The sequence below is a fragment of the Schistocerca nitens genome, chromosome 7, assembly GCF_023898315.1.
Source record: "Schistocerca nitens isolate TAMUIC-IGC-003100 chromosome 7, iqSchNite1.1, whole genome shotgun sequence".
Lineage (NCBI taxonomy): Eukaryota > Metazoa > Arthropoda > Insecta > Orthoptera > Acrididae > Schistocerca > Schistocerca nitens.
The window spans coordinates 423,668,521-423,694,598 of record NC_064620.1 but is presented as its reverse complement, the minus strand read 5'-3'; the positions used below and the strand labels follow the sequence as shown (position 1 = coordinate 423,694,598).

Genomic DNA, 26,078 nt, shown 5'->3' with positions numbered 1-26,078 from the left:
TCTGGTGAGCAAGAGGTATGAGACAGGTGAAATACCCTCAGACTTCAAGAAGAATATAATAATTCCAATCCCAAAGAAAGCAGGTGTTGACAGATGTGAAAATTACCGAACTATCAGTTTAATAAGTCACAGCTGCAAAATACTAACACGAATTCTTTACAGACGAATGGAAAAACTGATAGAAGCCAACCTTTCTAGCATTTGTAGACTTAGAGAAAGCTTTTGACATTGTCGAGTGGAATACTCTCTTTAAAATTCTGAAGGTAGCAGAGGTAAAATACAGGGAGCGAAAGGCTATTTACAATTTGTACAGAAACCAGATGCAGTTATAAGAGTTGAGGGGCATGAAAGGGAAGCAGCGGTTGGGAAGGGAGTGAGACAGGGTTGTAGCCTGTCCCCGATGTTATTCAATTTGTGTATTGAGCAAGCAGTAAAGGAAACAAAAGAAAAATTCGGAGTAGGTATTAAAATCCATGGAGAACAAAATAAAAACTGTGAGGTTTACCGATGACATTGTAATTCTGTCAGAGACAGCAAAGGACTTGGAAGTGCAGTTGAACGGAATGGACAGTGTCTTGAAAGGAGGATATAAGATGAACATCAACAAAAGCAAAACGAGGATAATGGAATGTAGTCGAATTAAGTCGGGTGATGCTGAGGGAATTAGATTAGGAAATGAGACACTTAAAGTAGTAAAGGAGTTTTGCTATTTGGGGAGCAAAATAACTGATGACAGTCGAAATAGAGAGGATATAAAATGTAGACCGGCAATGGCAAGGAAAGCGTTTCTGAAGAAGAGAAATTTGTTAACATTGAGTATAGATTTAAGTGTCAGGAAGTCGTTTCTGAAAGTATTTGTATGGAGTGTAGCCATGTATGGAAGTGAAACATGGACGATAAACAGTTTGGACAAGAAGAGTATAGAAGCTTTCGAAATGAGGTGCTACAGAAGAATGCTGAAGATTAGATGGGTAGATCACATTACTAATGAGGAGGTATTGAATAGGATTGGGGAGAAGAGGAGTTTGTGGCACTACTTGACTAGAAGAAGGGACCGGTCGGTAGGACATGTTCTGAGGCATCAAGGGATCACAAATTTAGCATTGGAGGGCAGCGTGGAGGGTAAAAATCGTAGAGGGCGACCAAGAGATGAATACACTAAACAGATTCAAAAGAATGTAGGTTGCAGTACGTACTGGGAGATGAAGAAGCTTGCACAGGATAGAGTAGCATGGAGAGCTGCTTCAAACCAGTCTCAGGACTGAAGACCACAACGACAACAACAAGAATTGATTTTCTAGCAAAGAATGTTACTGTATCCTGCTACTGGAGAATAATACTGCAGCAATGAAATATAAACCAGAGGAATAAAATAAAACTTTAGTGGCAAAGGAAATGCGCAATTTACAACAACAAAACACCGTGCACGCACAAGCGTTTGCAAATAGCAAAAATATGTCAAAGGCCGTAGGGCGAAGACTATGTAATTCTTCGTAACAGTAAACTGCTTGCCATGAGCATGACGTCACAACTGTTCACATCGAGGCCTCGTGTTCACATTAGGTTCGTTTGACCAGTTGCCAGCGGGATGTTGCGCATGCGCAGTTCACTCACGTATAAGCAGTACCTTCGCCGGCTACCCGCTACTTGAAATTTGGCTGTTAGCCGTATCGGCAGTAGCAGCAAGCAGCCAGATGCAAACGAGAAAAATTTTTCTCGCGCGCCCTAGCTGCCAGATTCGCGCAGACACAGCGTTGTCTGAGTTGTAGTGGGGAGAGGGTTAGTCTCCACGTGACCTGTGTTTACGTTAAGTGATTTCGCTGTTTCTCTTCGTGTACAGCTCCCACGTCAAATGAAAACAAAACGGATTTCTGTGGCCGGGAGTTATCAAGTAAAATAAAATACATTCACATAATTACGGAGGGCAAAAATATATTATTAGTTTCAGTTTTCTGATTTGATTTGATTTCCAAGTTAGTATCAGTCAAGCATTAATCGCTTTGCAGAACAATGATGTTATTTTTGCAAGTTTGCTAATGAAATTTGGCTTTATTAATCTTTCCGTTGAGGCAATCATTTTATTTGAAACGAAGTGTTTCATTCTACAGTATTGGCTAGTTCCAACTGTTCGCTGAATTTCAAGTGCATGTTATCATCTTCTGCCATGTAAGCCATTATGCCACAATAAAGAACCAAAAATGAGTTCGTAGAGTACTGGTACTCCAAGAAAATTTACATCCCAAAAACCACACTGAAAAGCTTAATATCAGATGGGACCTACTTCGTAGTGAATCTGGAAAAAGCCAATTTGCACTTCAAGCCGAATTATGCATTTTAGTATGGTTTACGAAATTCCGATGCTCTTTGGAGTATCTTCTGGTGCCCTGTTTCTTTTATGGTGTAATGTGAGCTCTCTTAGTGCTTTATGCACACGAACATGCGGGCTTCCTACACCACTGCAGTTGCACACGCACAATAATGCCTGTTTTCTGGCGCTCTCTGGCAACTGATAAATCGAACCTATTTCTAACAGTCTCCTGATAGTATTGCGAACGGTGGTTACAAAAGCGTTACTTTCAAAGTAAATTTCCTTTTAACGCAAGATGAATTATGTTACGTGTGAGAAAGTGGGATGGATTTCTAAATCACAGAGCGTTCGAAACTGAACAGTTTGAGGACCAGCCACTTACAAGAATTTCGAGCCGAGACATGTATGTCTTAATTTTAAATTTACTGGCACATTTTTGTGATGTATCTTAAAGTATAACACACGCAATAAAAGATCAATATTAGATATGAAAGCTTAGCTTCTGTTGCAGCGTGTTAATCTTAGAGACCAATATTATATGTGAAAGCTTAGCTTTTCTTGTAGATATACGGTGCTGTGTACATTAATGTAAACCGTTAACTTTTCCTCTTGTGTGTTCACGCTATGTAACCAGTGATCTTGCTATTGGCTGACTATAACACGTGTCCTATGCTCTGAATAGCTGCTGTCATCGGCTGGCGAGATCTCGTGGCTTGAGATATGACTGGCTTACAAAAGAACATGGCAACCTAGGTTTCAACGCTCCGGAAACTAACGCACTGTGTTTGGTGCGATTCGAATTTATACTTTCGTAATACGAAAATATGCAGCGTATATGTTGCTGCAAATCAAAGGTCTTTCCAAAACTTCTCTCCTTTTTTTTTTATTAAAAGTCTCTCCAAAACTTCTCTCCTCCGTCTTTTCTTTTTTTTCCGGGAAGTTCTACGCGATTGTATAAAACGTAAACGATTCAAAGGATTGATAAGTTTTACAGTTCCGAGGAAAAATCTACGGAAAACCTACTGCCACCTAGCACAGAAAAAGTGTATTTTCGCCTGGGAAAGAGCATATTTTTTAAACGGGATATCAAAATGACATTGAAACCAAAGCTCAATCATCCCAATGGAAGCATCCCAGAGAGCCAAGACTGAAAAAATCATGCCAAGTTCGACCATCACTGTTTTCTTCAATTACCGTGGCATAGTGCATCATGAATTTTTGCCTCAAGGTTGTACAGTTAATAAGGAGTGTTACCTTGGTGTTATTCACCATTTTTGAGACACAATATGCAAAAAACTTTAGGAATTGTGGAAAAACAATTCATGGCTTTTGCGTCACGACAATGCACCTGCTTATTCATTGTTGCTTGTGAGAGATTATTTGGTCAAAAAGTGCATGACAATCATGCGTCAGCCACCATATTCACTGGATTTGGCCCCCTGCGACTTTTTCCTGTTTCCGAAATTGAAGAGATCTATGAAAGGCTGAAGATTTTCAACAATTAAGGAAGTGAAAACTTCATCACTGGAAGTACTCATGGCTCTACCAAAAAGTGCTTATGACAAGTGTTTCAAGGATTGGAAGAAGGGTTGGCACAAGTGTGTTGTATCTGAGGGGGGTTACTTTGAAGAGGACAACATGAATATTGATGAATAAATAGATATTTTTTAATAAAAATATAGTCACCTTTCGTTTTGAACACTTCTTGTACGTTTCAAAAAAATGCCACGAATGTAAAATGAGAGAGATTCATGTTCACCAACAGTTGATCTTCATGTGAGCCATTCATTACTGGAAAACAAAAGAGGAGAAGTAACAGTGGTACACAAAGTACACTCTGCCACATTATGTAAGGTGGCTTGCTGAGTATAGATGTAGATGTAGATCAAGAATAATATGTACTTATGTTTACCACACTCCAGTCATATCATTCATATCATCACCATCCATATGGTACCCAACAGTCATAACAGAAATAAAGCAGAAACACGTTATAAATTACATAATTAATACAGCCCTCTTACACTTAAATAAAGTAATGCAATTGTTTGATTGTAAATAATTAATGTATTCCTCAGTGTCATATTAACTAGTTGATACTTCAATTTTTCTCAATTTATCTTCATGAAATTGTTCTATCAAGATATAGCACGTTTTGTGTGTGTGTGTGTGTGTGTGTGTGTGTGTGTGTGTGTTTGTGTGTGTGTGTGTGTGTGTGTGTGTGTGTGTGTGTGTGTGTGTGTGTAATCTAAACTCTTGCTGTGCACTTCCCCATTGACCCATTGATATGGTTCCAATCTGCATCTACATTACTACTCTGCATTTCATGATTAACTGCCTGGCAGAGGTTCATTGAACCACCTTCAGGCTGTATCTCTACTTTTCCACACTCAAACAGACTGCAGGAAAAAGGAACACTTAAATGTTTCTGTGCAAGCTCTGATTTTCCCGTATGTAGGTTGGTGCCAAAAAATATTTTCATATTCAGAGGAAAAAGTTGGTCATTAAAATTTCATGAAAAGATTGCACATTTATTTGAATGATTGCTACAGCAACTCAGATATCATATCCATAATAATCTTTCCCCTATTTCATGATAATACAAAATGAACTGCCTTTCTTTGAACTTTTAACCTTTCTTGATGAACAGTCCTCTGTCAGTCCTATATTATAACATGCATCAATACTCCGGAAAATGACAGACAAGAATAGTATAGGCAGCCTCTTTAGTAGACCTGTCATATTTTCTAAGTGTTCTGCCAATAAAGCACAGTCTTTGGTTTGCTTTCCCCACATCATTATCCATATGACTGTTCCAATGTAAGTCATTTATAATTGTAATCCATGAGGAGTCAGTGGAATTGACTCCTCTATATTTGTGTTAGTTATCATGTACGCAGTGTCAATCACTGTCCTCACATTTTGAGCGGAGTGGAAAGTCTAAACCAGAAGTTTGGACAACTCTGCAACGGTATCAGATACAAATTTCTTGACCTCAACAATTGGGTGGAGAGTTGTAGGGTTTCCCTTAATACGTCAGGTATGCACTACATGCAGGAAGCTGTTACTAGGGTAGTGGAGTACATGTGGTGTGCACATGGGAGTTTCTTAGGTTAGAGAAACAACCCCCCCCCCCCCCCCCCCGCTTTATTATCAGAGATGATTTGCCTGCTAAGAAGAAATGTATTGTTCATCAGTGCGGGGCCTTACCATGTAGGACTGATAGAAAAGATAGAGAAGACCCAACAAAGAACAGTGCGTTTCATCACGGGATTGTCCATTCAGTGCAAGAGCATTACAGAAATCCTCAAAATACCAGTAGCATGCTAAAAGAAAGATGTACTGTATCATGGTGAGGTTTACTACTGAAATTACAAGAGAGTACTTTCTGGAAAGAGTCAGACAACATATTATTTTTTCCCACATGCATTTCATGAAATGACCACTGTGAGAAATTTTGAGAAATTAGAACTAATACAGGGTGATTCAAAAAGAATACCACAACTTTAGGAATTTAAAACTCTGCAACGACAAAAGGCAGAGCTAAGCACTATCTGTCGGCGAATTAAGGGAGCTATAAAGTTTCATTTAGTTGTACATTTGTTCGCTTGAGGCGCTGTTGACTAGGCGTCAGTGTCAGTTGATGCTAAGATGCCGACCGCTCAACAGAAAGCTTTTTGTGTTATTGAGTACGGCAGAAGTGAATCGACGACAGTTGTTCAGCGTGCATTTCGAACGAAGTATGGTGTTAAACCTCCTGATAGGTGGTGTATTAAACGTTGGTATAAACAGTTTACAGAGAATGGGTGTTTGTGCAAAGGGAAAAGTTCTGGACGGCCGAGAACGAGTGATGAAAATGTAGCACGCATCCAGCAAGCATTTGTTCGCAGCCCAGGAAAATCGACTCGCAGAGCTAGCAGAGAGCTGCAAATTCCACAATCAACTGTATGGAGAGTCCTACGAAAAAGGTTAGTTATGAAACCTGAACGTCAACTACCCGAGGCGATGAATCGGCCGCCAGGCAGCCCATGACAGAGCACTTCATCACTGGCCTCCAAGAAGCCCTGATCTTACCCCCTGTGATTTTTTCTTATGGGGGGTATGTTAAGGATATGGTGTTTCGGCCACCTCTCCCAGCCACCATTGATGATTTGAAACGAGAAATAACAGCAGCTATCCAAACTGTTACGCCTGATATGCTACAGAGAGTGTGGAACGAGTTGGAGTATCGGGTTGATATTGCTCGTGTGTCTGGAGGGGGCCATATTGAACATCTCTGAACTTGTTTTTGAGTGAAAAAAAAAAAAAACCTTTTTAAATACTCTTTGTAATGATGTATAACAGAAGGTTATATTATGTTTCTTTCATTAAATACACATTTTTAAAGTTGTGGTATTCTTTTTGAATCACCCTGTATTACTGACACTCTTTTTTTCCCACACGCCATTCATGAGTGGCACAGGGAATGAGGGATCATTTAGTTGTACCAGAAATACCCTCTTCCACACACCATTAGGTGGCTTGCAGAGTATGACGTAGATGTAAATGTAATGGTCTTTTTAGAACTCACCATTAGGTGGCTTTCAGAGTATGACATAGATGTAAATGTAATGGTCTTTTTAGAACTCATTTGGATGAGCTCACACTTGTCATTATTTAGAGTCAATTGCCACTTTCATTTCATATACATGTATTAGCTAAATCACTTTGCAGGTGGTTTTATCTCCTGATGACTTTATTATACAGTAGATAACAGCATCATCTGTGAACAATCTAAAATGCCTGCTCAGTTTACCTCCTGAATCATTTATATAGATTAGGAACAGGAGATGATCAATGACATTTCCTTGGGGAATGTGAGACATCAATTCAGTTTTACTCGGTGACGTTCTGTTACTTACTATGAACTGTGACCTTTCTGACAGGAAATCAAAAATCCAATCCCACAATGAAGGTGATACTCCTTAGGCAAGCAATTGGTTTAGAAGTTGCTTGTGTGGAATGGTTTTAAAGCCTTCTGGAAGCCTAGAAATAAGGAATCAATTTGATGTTCCCCATCAATAGCCTTTATTGTTGTTGTTGTTGAAGTCTTCAGTCCTGAGATTGGTTTGATGCAGCTCTCCATGCTACTCTATCCCGTGCAAGCTTCTTCATCTCCCAGTACCTACCGCAACCTACATCCTTCTGAATCTGCTTATTGTATTCATCTCTTGGTCTCCAATACTAAATTGGTGATCCCTTGATGCCTCAGAACATGTCCAACTAACCGATCCCTTCTTCTAGTCAAGTTGTGCCACAAACTTCTCTTCTCCCCAATCCTATTCAATACTTCCTCATTAGTTATGTGATCTACCCATCTAATCTTCAGCATTTTTCTGTAGCAACACATTTCGAAAGCTTCTATTCTCTTCTTGTCAAAACTATTTATCGTCCATGTTTCACTTCCATACATGGCTACACTCCATACAAATACTTTCAAAAATGACTTCCTGACACTTAAATCTATACTGGATGTAAACAAATTTCTCTTCTTCAGAAACGCTTTCCTTGCCATTGCCAGTCTACATTTTATATCCTCTCTACTTTGACCATCATCAGTTATTTTGCTCCCCAAATAGCAAAACTCATTTACTACTTTAAGTGTCTCATTTCCTAATCTAATTCCCTCCGCATCACCCGACTTAATTCGACTACATTCCATTATCCTCGTTTAGGTTTTGTTGATGTTCATCTTATATCCTCCTTTCAACACACTATCCATTCCATTCAACTGCTCTTCCAAGTCCTTTGCTGTCTCTGACAGAATTACAATGTCATCGGCAAACCTCAAAGTTTTTATTTCTTCTCCATGGATTTTAATTCCTACTCCAAATTTTTCTTTTGTTTCCTTCACTGCTTGCTGGATATACAGATTGAATAACATCGGGGAGAGACTACAACACTGTCTCACTCCCTTCCCAACCACTGCTTCCCTTTCATGTCCCTCGACTCTTATAACTGCCATCTGGCTTCTGTACAAATTGTAAATAGCCTTTCGCTCCCTGTATTTTACCCCTACCACCTTCAGAATTTGATAGAGAGAGTATTCCAGTCAACATTGTGAAAAGCTTTCTCTAAGTCTACAAATGCTAGAAACGTAGGTTTGCCCTTCCTTAATCTGGCTTCTAAGATAAGTCGTAGGGTCAGTATTGCCTCACGTGTTCCAACATTTCTACGGAATCCAAACTGATCTTCCCCGAGGTTGGCTTCTATCAGTTTTTCCATTCGTCTGTAAAGAATTTGCTTTAGTGTTTTGCAGCTGTGACTTATTAAACTGATAGTTCGGTAATTTTCACATCTGTCAACACCTGCTTTCTTTGGGATTGAAATTATTATATTCTTCTTGAAGTCTGAGGGTATTTCGCCTGTTTCATACAACTTGCTCACCAGGTGGTAGAGTTTTGTCAGGACTGGCTCTCCCAAGGCTGTCAGTAGTTCTAATGGAATGTTATCTACTCCCGGGGCCTTGTTTCGACTCAGGTCTTTCAGTGCTCTGTCAAACTCTTCAGGCAGTATCGTATCTCCCATTTCATATTCATCTACGTCCTCTTCCATTTCCATAATATTGTCCTCAAGTACATCGCCCTTGTATAGACCCTCTATATACTCCTTCCACCTTTTTGCTTTCCCTTCTTTGCTTAGAACTGGGTTTCCACCTGAGCTCTTGATGTTTATGCAAGTGGTTCTCTTATCTCCAAAGGTCTCCTTAATTTTCCTGTAAGCAGTATCTATCTTACCCCTACTGATACTCGCTTCTGCATCCTTACATTTGTCCTCTAGCCATTCCTGCTTAGCAATTTTGCACTTCCTGTCAGTCTCATTTTTGAGACGTTTGTATTCCTTTTTGTCTGCTTCATTTACTGCATTTTTATATTTTCTCCTTTCATCAATTAAATTCAATATATCTTCTGTTACCCAAGGATTTCTACTAGCCATCCTCTTTTTACCTACTTGATCCTCTGTTGCCTTCACTACTTCATCCATCAGAGCTACCCATTCTTCTTCTACTGTATTTCTTTCCCCCATTCCTGTCAATTGTTCCCTTATGCTCTCCCTGAAACTCTGTACAACCTCTGGTTTAGTCATTTTATCCAGGTCCCAGCTCCTTAAATTCCCACTTTTTTGCAGTTTCTTAAGTTTTAATCTACAGATCATAACCAAGAGATTGTGGTCAGAGTCCACATCTGCTCCTGGAAATGTCTTACAATTTAAAACCTGGTTCCTAAATCTCTGTCTTACCATTATATAATCTATCTGATACCTTTTAGTATCTCCAGGATTCTTCCATGTATACAACCTTCTTTTATGATTCTTGAACCAAGTGTTAGCTATGATTTAGTTGTGCTCTGTGCAAAATTCTACCAGGCGGCTTCCTCTTTCATTTCTTATCCATATTCACCTACTACATTTCCCTCTCTCCCTCCTCCCACTACCGAATCCCAGTCACCCACAACTACTAAATTTTCATCACCCTTCACTATCTGAATAATTTCTTTTATTTCATCATACATTTCTTCAATTTCTTCATCATCTGCAGAGCTAGTTGGCATATAAACTTGTACTACTGTAGAGGGCGTGGTCTTCGTATCTATCTTTGCCACAATAATATGTTCACTATGCTGTTTGTAGTAGCTTACCCGCGTTCCTATTTTCCTATTCATTATTAAACCTACTCCTGCATTACCCCTATTTGATTTTGTGTTTATAATCCTGTAGTCACCTGACCAAAAGTCTTGTTCCTCCTGCCACCGAACTTCACTAATTCCCACTATATCTAACTTTCAACTATCCATTTCCCATTTTAAGTTTCTAACCTATCTGCCCGATTAAGGGATCTGACATTCCACGCTCCGATCCGTAGAACGCCAGTTTTCTTTCTCCTGATAACGACATTCTCTTGAGTAGTTCCCGCCCGGAGATCCGAATGGGGGACTATTTTACCTCCGGAATATTTTACCCAAGAGGACGCCATCATCATTTAACCATACAGTAAAGCTGCATGCCCTCGGGAAAAATGATGGCTGCAGTTTCCCCTTGCTTTCAGCCGTTCGCAGTACCAGCACAGCAAGGCCGTTTTGGTTAGTGTTACAAGGCCAGATCAGTCAATCATCCAGACTGTTGCCCCTGCAACTACTGTAAAGGCTGCTGCCCCTCTTCAGGAACGACACGTTTGTCTGGCCTCTCAACAGATACCCCTCCGTTGTGGTTGCACCTACGGTACGGCTATCTGTATCGCTGAGGCACACAACCCTCCCCACCAACGGCAAGGTCCATGGTTCATGTATGTGAATAAAGAGTTAATTTTGTTTCATAAGAATTATATTTTCTTAATCTGTGTTGACTATTTGTCAATAAATTATTTTGTTCATCACAATTTTTGGTTTCATAATTATGAACCTGGTTTTTAACACTGTAAATTACCTAAATCTACTTTCATACTATTCAAACCACCATGAAAAGTATGGTATAGGTTATTTGAAGTGTATCATGTGGGAGTGGAACAGGAAAGGTGGGAATTGACATTGGTACATGAAGTAGAATTTTGCACAGAACACACCTTAATCATCGCTAACACTTGGTTCAAGAATCATGAAAGAAGGCTGTATACATGGAAGAAGCCTGGAGATACTGACAGGTTTCAGACAGATTACATAATGGTAAGACAGAGATTTAGGAACCAGTTTTTAATTGTAAGACATTTCAAGGGGCAGATGTGGACTCTGACCACAATCTATTGGTTATGACCTGTAGATTAAAACTGAAGAAACTGCAAAAAGGTGGGAATTTAATGAGATGGGACCTGGATAAACTGAAAGAACCTGAGGTTTTACAGAGTTTCAGGGAGAGCATAAGGGAACAATTGACAGGAATGGGGGAAAGAAATACAGTAGAAGAAGAATGGGTAGCTTTGAGGGATGAAGTAGTGAAGGCAGCAGAGGATCAAGTAGGTAAAAAGACGATGGCTAGTAGAAATCCTTGGGTAACAGAAGAAATATTGAATTTAATTGATGAAAGGAGAAAATATAAAAATGCAGTAAATGAAGCAGGCAAAAAGGAATACAAACGTCTCAAAAATGAGATCGACAGGAAGTGCAAAATGGCTAAGCAGGGATGGCTAGAGGACAAATGTAAGGATGTAGAGGCTTATCTCACTAGGGGTAAGATAGATACTGCCTACAGGAAAATTAAAGAGACCTTTGGAGAAAAGAGAGCCACTTGTATGAATATCAAGAGCTCAGATGGAAAACCAGTTCTAAGCAAAGAAGGGAAAGCAGAAAGGTGGAAGGAGTATATAGAGGGTCTATACAAGGGCGATGTAGTTGAGGACAATATTATGGAAATGGAAGAGGATGTGGATGAAGATGAAATTGGAGATATGATACTGCATGAAGAGTTTGACAGAGCACTGAAAGACCTGAGTCGAAACAAGGCTCCGGGAGTAGACAACATTCCATTAGAACTATTACAGCCTTGGGAGAGCCAGTCCTGACAAAACTCTACCATCTGGTGAGCAAGATGTATGAGACAGGCGAAATACCGTCAGACTTCAAGAACAATATAATCATTCCAATCCCAAAGAAAGCAGGTGTTGACAGATGTGAAAATTACCGAACTATCAGTTCAATAAGTCACAGCTGCAAAATACTAACGTGAATTCTTTACAGACGAATGGAAAAACTAGTAGAAGCCGACCTCGCGGCAGATCAGTTTGGATTCCGTAGAAATGTCGGAACACGTGAGGCAATACCGACCCTACGACTTATCTTAGAAGCCAGATTAAGGAAGGGCAAACCTACGTTTCTAGCATTTGTAGACTTAGAGAAAGCTTTTCACAATGTTGACTGGAATACTCTCTCTTTCAAATTCTGAAGGTGGCAGGGGTAAAGGCTATTTACAATTTGTACAGAAAGCAGATGGCAGTTATAAGAGTCGAGGGACATGATAGGGAAGCAGTGGTTGGGAAGGGTGTGAGACAATGTTGTAGTCTCTCCCAGATGTTATTCAATCTGTATATCGAGCAAGCAGTGAAGGAAACAAAAGAAAAATTTGGAGTAGGAATTAAAACCCACGGAGAAGAAATAAAAACTTTGAGGTTCGCCGATGGCATTGTAATTCTGTCAGAGACAGCAAAGGACTTGGAAGAGCAGTTGAATGGAATGGATAGTGTGTCGAAAGGAGGATATAAGATGAACATCAACAAAAGCAAAACAAGGATAATGGAATGTAGACGAATTAAGTCGGGTGATGCGGAGGGAATTAGATTAGGAAATGAGACACTTAAAGTAGTAAATGAGTTTTGCTATTTGGGGAGCAAAATAACTGATGATGGTCGAAGTAGAGGGGATATAAAGTGTAGACTGGCAATGGCAAGGAAAGCGTTTCTTAAGAAGAGAAGTTTGTTAACATCGAGTATAGATTTAGGTGTCAGGAAGTCGTTTTTGAAAGTATTTGTATGGAGTGTAGCCATGTATGGAAGTGAAACATGGACGATAAATAGTTTGGACAAGAAGAGAATAGAAGCTTTTGAAATGTGGTGCTACAGAAGAAAGCTGAAGATTAGGTGGGTAGGTCACATAACTAATGAGGGGGTATTGAATAGGATTGGAGAGAAGAGAAGTTTGTGGCACAGCTTGACTAGAAGAAGGGATCGGTTGGTAGGACATGTTCTGAGGCATCAAGGGATCACCAGTTTAGTATTGGAGGGCAGCGTGGAGGGTAAAAATCGTAGAGGGAGACCAAAAGATGAATACACTAAGCAGATTCAGAAGGATGTATGTTGCAATAGGTACTGGGAGATGAAGAAGCTTGCACAGGATAGAGTAGCATGGAGAGCTGCATCAAACCAGTCTGAGTGCTGAAGACCACAACAACAACAATAACACATGAAGTACTCTTTGCCACACCATAAGGTGGCCTGAAGATGTAGATGATCTTCCCATGGACCAAATGTGATTGGAATACACAGCTGTGTTATAACATGGTCCTTCATGTGTAGTGTGGAAGGAGAATGACTGGTTGAATACCTGTGTATTTGCTTTACTATGGGTAAACTTGTTTTCACATCCATACAGAAGCAATACATGGAAAGCTATGGTATTTCCCGAGATTTCTCAATTAATACTCTTCTTGAAACTTTTTAAGCAGGCATACATGGGCATTGCTCTCATACCTGTTACCATTAGTGTACCCTCCTTCGTATATGTCTAGTATCCCCTATTGGTTCTGTTTGGTATGACTAATGACTACACACACTTGAGCACTACTCCAGAATGGACCATGTGAAAGTTTTGTAGGCAGTTGTCTTTGTAGATTGATGAATTTTCCATGTATTTTTTCAATGAACATAAGATTGCTGCTTGCTTTACCTATTACTCTTGACTGATGAATTTTTCGTATATGCTTTCAATGAACCTAAGACTGCTGCCTGCTTTACCTACAACTCTTACCTGTCTGATCACTCCAAATTATATCCATACAAATTGTACAAGCCAGATATTTGTATGAGTCGATTTATTCTAATGGTGGCTCATTGATATTGTGGAAATAGATTCTACATTTTTTCTGTTATGTCATGCACAATTCTACAGCCTTGAACATTTAATTACAAGTTGCCAATCTTTGCACCACTTTGAAATCTTATCAAGGTCTAACTAAATATTTGTGCAGCTTTTTTCAGATAGTATTCATTATGGATAACTACATTATCCATAAAAATTCTGATATTATTATCAGTATTGTCTTCCAAGTCATTAGTATACAACATGAACAGAAAAGGTCCCAAACATTTTTCTGGATGTGCCTAAAGTTTCTTTTACATCTATTGATAACGCTCCATTTAAGATAACATGCTTAGTCCTGACTGCCAAGACACCCTCAGTCTTTTACAAAATTTCACTTGTTGCCCCATATGTTTAAAATTTTAATTATAAACATCAGTGGGATAATCAATCAAACACTTCATGGGAGTAAAGAAATATGGCATCTACCAGATTACCTTGATTCATGGCTTTCAGGTTTGCATATGAGAAAACTGTGAGGTGGTCTTCACATGCCAAACATTTTCAGTGTACATAATGATTGATTGACATGGTGGAAGGCACTTTGTTTGAAATACCCCATTGTCTTTGATTTCAAACCATTGTTTAAGATTCTACAACAAGAGAGTGTCGGGGATAATGGATTACATTTTGCTCAGTTGAAAATTCAATATAGAATCTTTCAGGGATTACAATAGGTCCTGGGATTGTGTCAATTTGAGGGATTTCAGCTGTTTCAAAACCAACACAAATATCTGTATCACTTATCTAATCTCTTGGCTCCTACTGTGTAGTAGAATATGAGAAAACAGCAGTAATAATTTCTGCCTTTGCTTTGTTGCCCTAATTTCAGTTCTTATGCCACCCAAGGGTGCACACTAACTTGTATAATTGGAGGTAACATACTCATTTAAAAGCATGCACTCCTCAGAAAGTAATTATTGTCAATATTTTAAAATTAAAGGCAATGACTCATGAAGTAGTGGACATGCTGATTATCTTATAGTCACATAAAACACAAGTTGATCAGTGTAGCTCGGATTGCAAAATTGTGTTCTTATTCAGACATCAAACCTATTAGCTACATTCTCTAGGCACTGTGGTTACTTGGAATAATGTTTGTTTTGGATGAAACAGGTGAACTCAATCTTAGTTTATGGCAAGGGAAGAATGGAAGAAAGGGAGAGGTGAGAACTAGGAAAGGGTACAACAATAGATGTAGACAATAGGAATAGGGGCTATAGCCATGGTCTGTTTTGGATGTCTTTCATCTGAGTAACCTTTGATGAGTGAGATTTATCATAAATCTTGGTACTGTCTGCCTATATGTATTCAGTGATCATCCAACATTAACTTCTGAGTGACCAAAGTTGTTGCATACTATATAAGGTCCTTATAGCCCCTTGACAATAAACTTTTTTCCCCACATTACATCCTCATCTTATCCTGTTGCTCATTGCCTTGCTCACTTGTTCTGTACAAATGATATACCAGGGAAGGAAACTAATTACATCCTTTATGAAAAATATGACATGGCACAAAACAAAAATTTCTTGTCCTCTCAGTAATGTACAGCAGCTAAATTCTGGAATGAATAATATGCTTACAGATAAGGGTAGACTTGTATAATAAATAATGACATTTACTGCTTTCAGATTTAAAACTTAAAGGTATATTTATTAGCCATAAATAATAGTTATATTGAGCCATCTGTTACTTATATCAATAATTTTACTCTATTTGCATATTGACAGGTTTATTTCAATTAATATTTTATTTTTGATCAGACAGTGACATAATTGTCATTATATGGTACCTGCAGAGCACAAAGAATGAAACAATAAACAAGTCCATTTTTTAGTAATGCATATGGAATTAGATCTGCTGTTTCTTGCTTACAGGATTATTTACCATTATTTGAAGCTGAATCAATTGTCAATTGAGTGAGGTAACTATTATTAGAAGTACTTGATGTATGAACACAGTCATGATTTGTAACATCTGTAGATTCCAGGAAAGAAGTGGCTGAATCAAGATCCAGGTTTCTGTTACTGTAATGTACGTTCAGTTAACTGTCCGTCAGTATAACCAGCCTCACTTTTACAGATCTTGGACCTATCTGATTCACTACTGTCCAAGAACACAGCAGTTGGCTGCCAACATACGGAAAGTTCTTGCAGGATGCTGAACTGTTCAGGACATGGGACATGCCAGGCTGACCTGACAGACACTCCTCCCTGGTGCTGGTGTGATGCTGGTTGGAGTGGGCCTAACTGCTCTGAGCCAACACAGCCTGTCACATTCCTGCCTCACAGTTACATCAAGTTTGCCCTCTCTTTTGAGATTGATCGCTTCATGACCTTAGTGCAGCTCAGATTTCGAACTGAGGAGCCAGAGGGCGAGCTATTTCGACTTTCTGATCAATACACTAATGAGTATGCTGTCCTTGAGGTATGTTGTTATATTTATACATGAACCATATATGTTTCCAGAGATGAATAAAAATTTGATCACTGAGGAAAAATAGTGGCTGAAATGAGGATACAGGTTTTGTCAAGCATTAAAAATATTTCATGTGGTATGAGTTATAGATAAATGGTGTTATTATCTGCAGTTATGTAGTAAAATAAATTTTTAATTCTAAAAGTTTGTTGAAACATAGTTCTTGTAAATAATAGTGGCCATAAAATACTATTAAAATTTTTTATGTAATAAAAAATGATGTGGACCACTTACAATAATTTTATTCCAGAAATGTGACTGGATTCAATCAGTTTATGATTATCTTCAGACTGTTTCTCTTTAAACTGAGTAACATGAAATGTATTAGAGGACACATAATAAATAGGCACAACAATAAAAGTGATACAGCTACATTATAACAATATTATGAAAAGGAAAGTTGCTACTCACTATAAAGCAGAGATGCTGAGTCGCAGATATGCACAATAAAAATACTGTCACAAATTAGCTTTCAGCCAGTACGGCCTTCATCAAAATTAGACAACACACACACACACACACACACACACACACACACACACACACACACTTGCAAACATAGTTCAAAAACACATGATTGCAGTCTCTGGCAACTGAAGCCGCACTTTAAGTTGCCCGAGACTGCAGCTGTGTGTATGTGTGTGTGTGTGTGTGTGTGTGTGTGTGTGTCCGTCGTCTATTTTTAGACACAAGGTACCCTCTGTGGGGCCTTACACATAACGTGTGTGGGACAAAGTGTCTTGAAAAGCATGCCACGGGTAACCATGGTTATAGCATAAATGTTCTGATTACATGCCAGAGGTTTGGAACACTATATGTATTGTACTATTACTAGTTACAACATAAGTAGTGGATACATTAGATACAGTAGAAACAATTCCACTTACGTTAAGTGCAGACACAATGTACCCTCTGCACGGACTTGTGTGTAATTTGTCTTGAGCAGCATTGGTTCAGAAGAGTAGTATACATAAAGATTGATAGGTCATGATTACATAGTAAATATTGACCTCTTTTTACAATTTATCTTGGAACAAAATACGTATCATTATATTAAATACAGTATAGTAGGTGCATTAAATGCAACAGGAATTGTTGTAACCATATACAGTGAATGCACATGATTAAACAGCATGCACCTCCGCGCCCAGCCTAAAGCGGTTGCTACACATTGTCACAGACAGTGCAGCAAGCACTGCGCTGTGTGCAAACAGCTGTATATAAGCCAGTGAACTCAGCACTCCAACATTTTTGTGACTATGGAACATATCACTGTTAGACTGTGCCATTATGTGACCCACAATTTTGTGTGTTTTTGCACTTATTACATCATTCAGTGTATCTTTATTTTCCTTTTATGTGGGATCAAATTAAAAGTTGGTTGGTGAGAATAATAATATTGTGTTTGGTTAATGTTGTCATATTTGTGGCAGCAAGGATGGGATTATACTCAGTGTGTTTCATGTTGTGATTCACGATGGGCAATATGTAACTGTCTGGATGATACTGTAGTCTCCCAGCAGTCCCTCAGCAGATCAATACTTGCAGAACCTTCAGGCCTTGTTCACAGTGCTATAGGTGGCTAAGTTAAAATGTAGCTTGGAAAAATTGCAATTTTTTCAGCTGTCTGTCATTTATCTTGGTTTTGAAGTGTCAGATGCTAACATCAGGCCATTATGCCAGCATGTTGATGCCATTATGGCTGTGGTGCATCCTGCCAATGTCAAAGAGTTTCATGCCTTTCTTGGAAAGATTGCATACTACCATAAATTTCTTCCCGATGTAGCTATGGTGAATCAGCTCCTTCGTGATCTCTTATGTGAAGGTGTTCTTTTTCTCTGGTTATTCAACTTCGAGCATGCTTTTACCCATTTGAAGTCAAAATTACACTCAGCACATAGCTTCGAAGATTTTTCCTACCAAGCAAGCATCTCATTTTGGCAACAAATGCATTCCAGTATGGCCTTCAGGTCGCTGCCCGACCACCCACTGACATCCATTCTACAGTGGTTCCATACAGGCTCTTCCATATGGGCCTACACGTTTGACGGGCACCCTAAGTGGATACTGGCAGTTGTCCACCACTGCAGAGGCTGCCACCTCTGTGTCCCAACACTACAATCAGCTCTGCTCGTGCGTGATCGACCATGTACTGGAGATCCCACGATCCCTGCAGCCACCTCCACCACCTGCGCTGGCACCCATGGCATAGTACACATCCCCTTGGGCTCCTGCTCTGTCTTTGTTCTGTGTACCACCACCGTCATATGGAGGAGTTAGTGCCGGGCCCCCTCCATCTCTGTGCCCCTGTTGCCCCCACTGCCTCTGCCACTGCTTTTCTCTTCTCTGCTGCAACTATTGCCAAGTGCCTGCCCGGAGGTGGACACAAATATGGTGCTTCCATCACCAGCACTCCCTTACTGTCTTTCAAGGGGGAGTGAGTGTCATACCTATCCACACCCCACCATTTCAGACCGTGGTCTCCTGTGATGGCACATCTGCTCCAACATTCATCTCCTTCCAGTGAAGACGGATATTTCCATGGTGAACAGTTTTCCCCGAGGGGGAAGGAGTATTGTAACCCTATACAGCAAGTGTGCATAATTAACCAGGTTTCAAGTCCATTATTACATTGTCGACTTTGAGACACGCTGAGCCGCTGTAGTTTCCTCTTAGTGTTTCTTGTTCTCTGTTAACAGTTGGCATGACATGTTATATACCATTGGAAAGCTGAGAAATTGATCTATTTAGTGGTGTATAACACATTTAATTTCTTTCAGTATTTTTTGAGTTATAAGTAATTGTTTTCAGGTTTTGTTAGTTTTATTCCCCCCCTCCCCCCAGTGAATTAAAAGTTGGTTGGTGGCAATTCTAATATTGTGCTTGTGCAATGTTAGTATTGGAACTCTAGTCTTTGCACCAGTGACAAAAACATAGATAAAAAATCCTCTCCATAGGACTTACACAAAGTATGTATGAAGTAAAAACAGCTCAAAAAAAGCATTAAGCATTCCAATCACCATTCAAGAATGTAGAAGTACTGGCCTGTCATTGAAACTTAGGCTTGGAACACATATGTGATTTTGTAATGGATCCATCATGGATACAGTTACTACTTCAGCTGGATGTAAAGAATACAGATGTGTTCTGATAATAGAAGTTATCTGGCGATAAGACAAATTCATTAGGTAAGTAACGATAAAAACTCAAATTCTACATAATTGGTTTCAATATGTGAAAAATGCAATTTAAATGGAGCTAGGCATTGTTCCAATAACAGTGTGGCAGAAATAGCCATATTGTATGGAGAATGAAAAATACTGCAAAAAGTTGAATTCTAATTTGTACATAAAAACCTTTCATATAATGAACACAGTAGGGCACCATGGGTGTATATATTGATTATATAAGTGATCAATAATTACATTTTATTAAGCACTAGCATTAATGCATGACACTATACAGCGGATGTCAGAGGCTCCTCATAAATCCAACAAGTACACACATACTTTGTACTTTCTACCATATATCAGTGATTGTAAAAAATGAGACATTGTGGCCTATACATAACAAACACTAGATGTAGGATGAAGATGTCTTTTCAAAGTTGTAGATATTTTGTGCAACAGACCAGAAATTGCTTCATTACTTCCTTTGAAGAAGATAAATGAATTAATTGATAACATGACACAACAGTAACTAATAAGGGCTACTATAATGTTGTACACAGTATTATTATTATTATTATAGTTATAGTGGCCAGACACAAAGCATTAACACCCTGAAGTCTTTCAGTTTCTGCCAGTGCATAAGTAAAGAGTAAAGAAGCCAACAATCGAGTGATTTAAAAATAGTATTCAAGTGATTTACAAACATATAGTGCACACATTTTAGCTTGGTTGATCTGAAATTGGATTGTAGGTGAATCAGTTGCCACAAGAGAGAGGAGTAGTGCAGAGGAAGCATGTTTTGTAATGAGTGTCTACCCTCACTGTGGATAGGTAACTTTCTTATCCAAGAAGGAGTCATAGTAGCAGTCATGATGCACTGAAAATTGCTACATCATTCATTGTAAAAGCACACACACACACGCACACACACGTGGAAAAGAAATTTGGCATTCAAAATGTATGGGTGTGAAAGTAGATTTTTGACTAACTGTTAAAATAAAAACACAGGACTAAATGAATTTGAAACATGATTTATAATCTGTAGCGGCTGAGAAACACTCAAATACAAAAGAGATTGTTACACACAAGCAATCATCTGACTGACTCATTAGTCGGTGGCTTAATAAAACACAAAATCTAACTACAATTCATCTCTCATTATTTCAGAAATAAAAGTGCTCAAAGAAAATTCTTTTTCATTCTAAAGTTTAGTTAGGCACTAAAGTTGGTGATTTTTTTTTGGGGGGGAGGGGGGGGGGCACCACTACCAAAATTCTGATTGCACTGAGGGCCAACTGTCTTTGCTCAAAGAAGTGATTATTGCATGCAATGCGTTGACCCAAAAATATATTTACTACTTGCCAGTCGTGATGTATGTTCATTAAATCTGAATTGAAAATTCCAGCCTGTTTGTTCAGTGTACAGTTTACCACCGATGTCACAAAGTATTTTATACAACACAAGGTTTAGGTACTTATTGTCATGATTGCTAACGGTTTGCATACATTTTCCTTTACTCTGTCAATAGTTTTGGCAACTGATGCATTAGTATAGAGGTTAATAATATTGAGTGAGGCAAACCTGTCACCATGTTGAATACTGAAGTTGTAGATTTGCTCTGCTAATTCAAAGGTATTCTTGATGCCACAGTTTCTTTTTCAAACACATATAAATTTTTTTTTTTTTTAATTGTGTTGCCATCTCCTCACTCCATAATCTTGCAATTCCAGGAGTGAGATGTATGGCATATCTACTGAAGGTAGCAGCACCACCAGTTACTTTCTTCACCAAAACAGTGATTTGATCGACTGACTAGTTCTCTCTCTTGGTGGAGGTTTTTGTAATAGAAGGTTCAGTAGCAACAATCACTGCCAAGAGCTCCCATCAGGGGTGGATCACATTGTTTGAAGTCCTACTTCATACTATGACTGATCAGGCTAGCTGATTTGAATCTTGTCTTTTATAAGCATTAGAACATTGCCAGAAACAAGCTGTGTATTAGGAGGATGGCCTAGCATTCAGTTGCAAATGGCATAGTGTAACATCTACACCATTAGCTGAAGACTGTGCTCATACGTCATTCAACAAAGCACTGGACCAAATACCTACCAATATTTTTCTCATTCTGTGGGCATTCTTAAATGAATACCTTATTCCAACAGCTGTCAAGAGACATACAGACAAGCATTATGATTCCCTGTGAATTCCCACCATTGATACATCACACTCTATGAAACACCTGTGAATGCAGATACACCAACTAGAACCTGTGTCTTCAAAAGGGCATAGTGTTACACAACCATTCATTTTCTATGATTTAAAGTCTTGTAACCAATTTTGTCATGCATGATGATGTATGCAAAATGTGGAGTTGCACATGATGGACCCTATAAGGCACAAAAATCAATAGCTTGTCTATCACAATTACAGTGAACAGGACAGGCCTAAACCCATATTTACTATGCCAGAAACTTCAATCTGTGACCAATGAGATGCTCAGCATAACTCAGAGGGTACAAGCAAGATTTTACAACCAGTAACTGTGCTTAGTGACCTACCAAAACTGTCCAAGCCTCTCAATCACAATCTAGATATTATGCATTCATATTGACAAGTGCATATCAGTCTGGATTATATTGACGCCTAAAAGCGAATTTTGTAGCATGCAGGCAATTGAAAAAAGAATTATTATTAGGGATTATGTAAGGTCTGTGTATACTATCTATTCCTTGACAGTCTTTTTTGTGACTGACAGTGGTTGAATGTATCTTTGTTCTTTGCCATGTTAACTGAGCTCATGTCTCCATGCATTCAGAGTTTTGTGGATAATAAATAACGACCAAATCTTTTCTTTTTCCTTCCTCATTATAGGTACCTGATACTGTATTATGTTCAAAATATACTTCATGATATTTGACTTTTTCATTTAGGGGAGTTTATTGTTAGAGAAAAATATATCAGTATCAGTTAATGGCTCTTGTTATGCCACTACTGACAGTATTGTATTATTTTCCTATCTTATGTACCAAATGATTACTACAAGGGTAGAGCTATAATCAAAGTGAACTCCTTTACTTAGCGTTTATGTTTGCAGTGATGGCATTTGCCAATGTTAAGCAAAGTATTGGTTGAAACATATGAAGCCTGTACCTGAAAGGAAATTACTGCTTAAGAAGTACATAATAGTATCTTTATTTGTTTCGGTACACAAATATATGAAACCTGCCCTATTTGTTACGCAGGCTACGTCTTGGGGGTGTGTGGGGGGGGGGGGGGGGGGAAATAATGTTGATGTGAAATAAAAACATATTGCAAGAAAATGGTCTTCCACTTTGTAAAATTAGAATTTAATGACTGATAAACGTGGAGGATAGTCCCCTCATATTCTGGTAAAATCTTACTCTTCATTGCAGTAAAACAGGTTAAGTGATAATCTTGAAATTATTCATAGGTGATGTGACCGCTTCTGTTACCACAAATGACAACATCAGAGTAGGTTTTGTAGTTAAGACTGACATGAAGAAAGGTTGTAGTCTAGAGGAAGCTCTCTCTTTCATCTACATCTCAGTTTTGTAGTTAAAAAAATCTATTAAGGTCAGATATAGACATGTTTGAAAGCTACATACTGCTTGGAAAGTTTCATACTTAACAGGACTTAGGCTGAAACCCAACTGATAGTAACAATGGTCAGTGTTCTGATGTCAATGTTGTATTTATAGTCGGAGAAAGAAATCTATGCCATTCTAACAATTTATGGTATAAATTAAACCTGTGCAACACCAGAGGTAGCAATATTGTTGTTGTTGTGGACTTCAGTCCAGAGACTGCTTTGATGCAGCCTTCCTTGTTACTCTATCCTGTGCAAGTTTCTTCATCTCCAAGTAACTACTGCAACCTAGATGCTTCTGAATCTGCTTAGTGTCTTCATCTCTTGGTCTCCCTCTATAGATTTTACCCTCCACACTGCCCTCCAATACTAAATTGGTGATTCCTTGATGCCTCAGAACATGTCCTACCAACCAATCCATTCTTCAAATCAAATTGTGCCACAAATTCCTCTTCTCCCTAATTCTATTCAGTACCTTCTTGTTAGCTATGTGATCAACCCATCTAATCTTTAGCATTTTTCTGTAGCACCACATTTCAAAAGCTTCTATTCTCTTCTTTTCTAAACTAGTAATCATCCATGTTTCACTTCCATACATGGCTACACTCCATACAAATACTTTCAGAAATGACTTTCTGACACTTAAATCTATACTTGATGTTAACAAATTTCTCTTTCTCAGAAACGCTTTCCTTGCCATTGCCTGTCTACATTTTATATCATTTCTACTTGGACCATCGTCAGTCATTTTGCTTCCCATATAGCAAAACTCATGTAGTACTTTTAAGTGTCTCATTTCCTAATCTAATTACCTCAGCATCACCTGATTTAATTTGACTACATTCCATTATGTTCATTCTGCTTTTGTTTATTTTCATCTCATTTCCTCCTTTCAACACACTGTCCATTCTGTTCAACTGCTCTTCCAGGTCCTTTGCTTTTTCTGACAGAATTACAATGTCATCGTCAGACCACAAATTTTTATTTATTGTCCATGAATTCTAATTCCTACTCCAATTTTTTTTTTTCCTTTACTGCTTGTACAAGATATAAATTGAATAACATTGTGGATAGGTTGTCTCACTCCCTTTCCAACCACTGCTGCCCTTTCATGCCCCTCAACTCTTACAATTGCCATCTGGTTCAAATGGTTCAAATGGCTCTGAGCACTATGGGACTTAACATCTGAGGTCATCAGTCCCCTAGAACTTAGAACTACTTAAACCTAACTAACCTAATGACAGCACACACATCCATGCCCGAGGCAGGATTCGAACCTGCGACTGTAGCGGTCACGCGGTTCCAGACTGAAGCGCCTAGAACCGCTTGGCCACACCGGCCGGCTTGCCATCTGGCTCCTGTACAAATTGTAAATAGCATTTCACTCTCTGTATTTGACCTCTGCCACCTTCAGAATTTGAAAGAGAGCATTCCACTCAAAACTGTCAAAAGCCTTCTCTAAGTCTACAAATGCTAGAAGTATAGGTTTGCCTTTCCTTAATCTATCTTCTAAGAGAAGTCGTAGGGTCAATATTGCCTCACATGTTCCAACATTTCTATGGAATCCAAACTGTTCCTCCCTGAGGTCAGCTTCTGCCTGTTTTTCCATTTGTCTGTAAACAATTCATGATAGTATTTTGCAGCTGGGACTTATTAAACTGGTAGTCCAGTAATTCTCACACCTATCAACACCTGCTTTCTTTGGGAGAGGAATTATTATATTCTTCTTGAAGTGTGAGGGTATTTCGCCTGTCTCATACATCTTCCTCACCAGATGTCAGGGTGGGCTCTCCCAAGGCTATCAGTAGCTCTAATGGAATGTTGTCTAGAAAAAAGGTAACAATGAAACCCATAAATAAGCTCTTCACACATTAACCAACAACATGCTCAGAGCATTGTTTTCCATACTTGGAGAGCACTTCTCTACAAATGATAGTATTGATATTGAGATTCACAACTATTTTAAATGCAGTTAGAAGCATATAGAAAGGTGTGAAAGTATTTAATCATGACATGACAAGATGTTAAGTGTACAAAACCTTTTTCATTTGAATCTTTCTTATAAATGTGAGAGGTAAATAAATTGTCACAGCCTTCTCTTCTCTGTCGTTCCTGACTGGCGTGCCAGTGCTGACTTTAGGAGCACAACAGGGGGGGAGGAGGGGGAGTACGCATCCACCTCCTGAGGCCCATACCCAGATGTAGAAGGTGTAGGATGCTGCACCATCGGTGGACCCAGCTCAGTCAGTAGGACGAGAGGAGGCGAAGACTCCATCTCCTTGTGGTCATCCTGTGCTGTTGTGATGACACCTTCTGGCAGCTGTTGTATCTGCTCTCTCCCTGGAATCTGTGATTCTGGGGGGAATAGATACAGAAGGGTCACCGTGCACATGACAGTGGTGAATTTGATTGTGATGTTGGCACTGCAATCTGTCTGGGCCTGCCAAGTCAGCAAAGGATCTTGCCTTGTGCCGACCATCTGCTGCTGCTAAAAACCCTGAAAAACACAATATCATGCAGCATGAAGTGATACCTGTGGCCTTCCTTCAGTGTGGAATGCTGGGGAGAGTGGAGCAGGTGAAGCACTGTCCGGTGGCGGTGGCCATGAAGCAATTCCACCACTGATGGTCCATCTCATGGATGCGAACTATAGAAGGCGAGAAACAGTTGCAATGCCTGATCCCTGGTGTGTGCGATGTGAAGTTTGGCCATCTTCTGCTTGAAGGTTCTGACAAAATGTTCCGCTTCGCTGTTTGACTGTGGATGGAATGGTGCACTAGGTAGATGCCATATGCCATTGCATTCACAGAATGTTTCAAATTCATTTCACCTGAACTGAGGGCCGTTGTCCAACACTATGACTTCAGGCAAACCTTCAAGGCAAAAAATAGAGGACAACACCTTAACCATTGTCA

At 39.1% G+C, this 26,078-nt stretch overlaps 1 protein-coding gene across 1 annotated transcript in view; it reads left to right on the top strand.

Annotated features, from left to right (window-relative positions):
- LOC126195343 (putative neural-cadherin 2) overlaps positions 1-26,078 on the top strand; it is a 105,592-nt gene that overhangs the window by 6,349 nt on the left and 73,165 nt on the right. Inside the window, exon 2 of the mRNA XM_049933915.1 lies at positions 15,991-16,335. Within this exon, the coding sequence (XP_049789872.1) occupies positions 15,991-16,335 (345 nt within the window). The remainder of the gene's footprint in view (positions 1-15,990; positions 16,336-26,078) is intronic.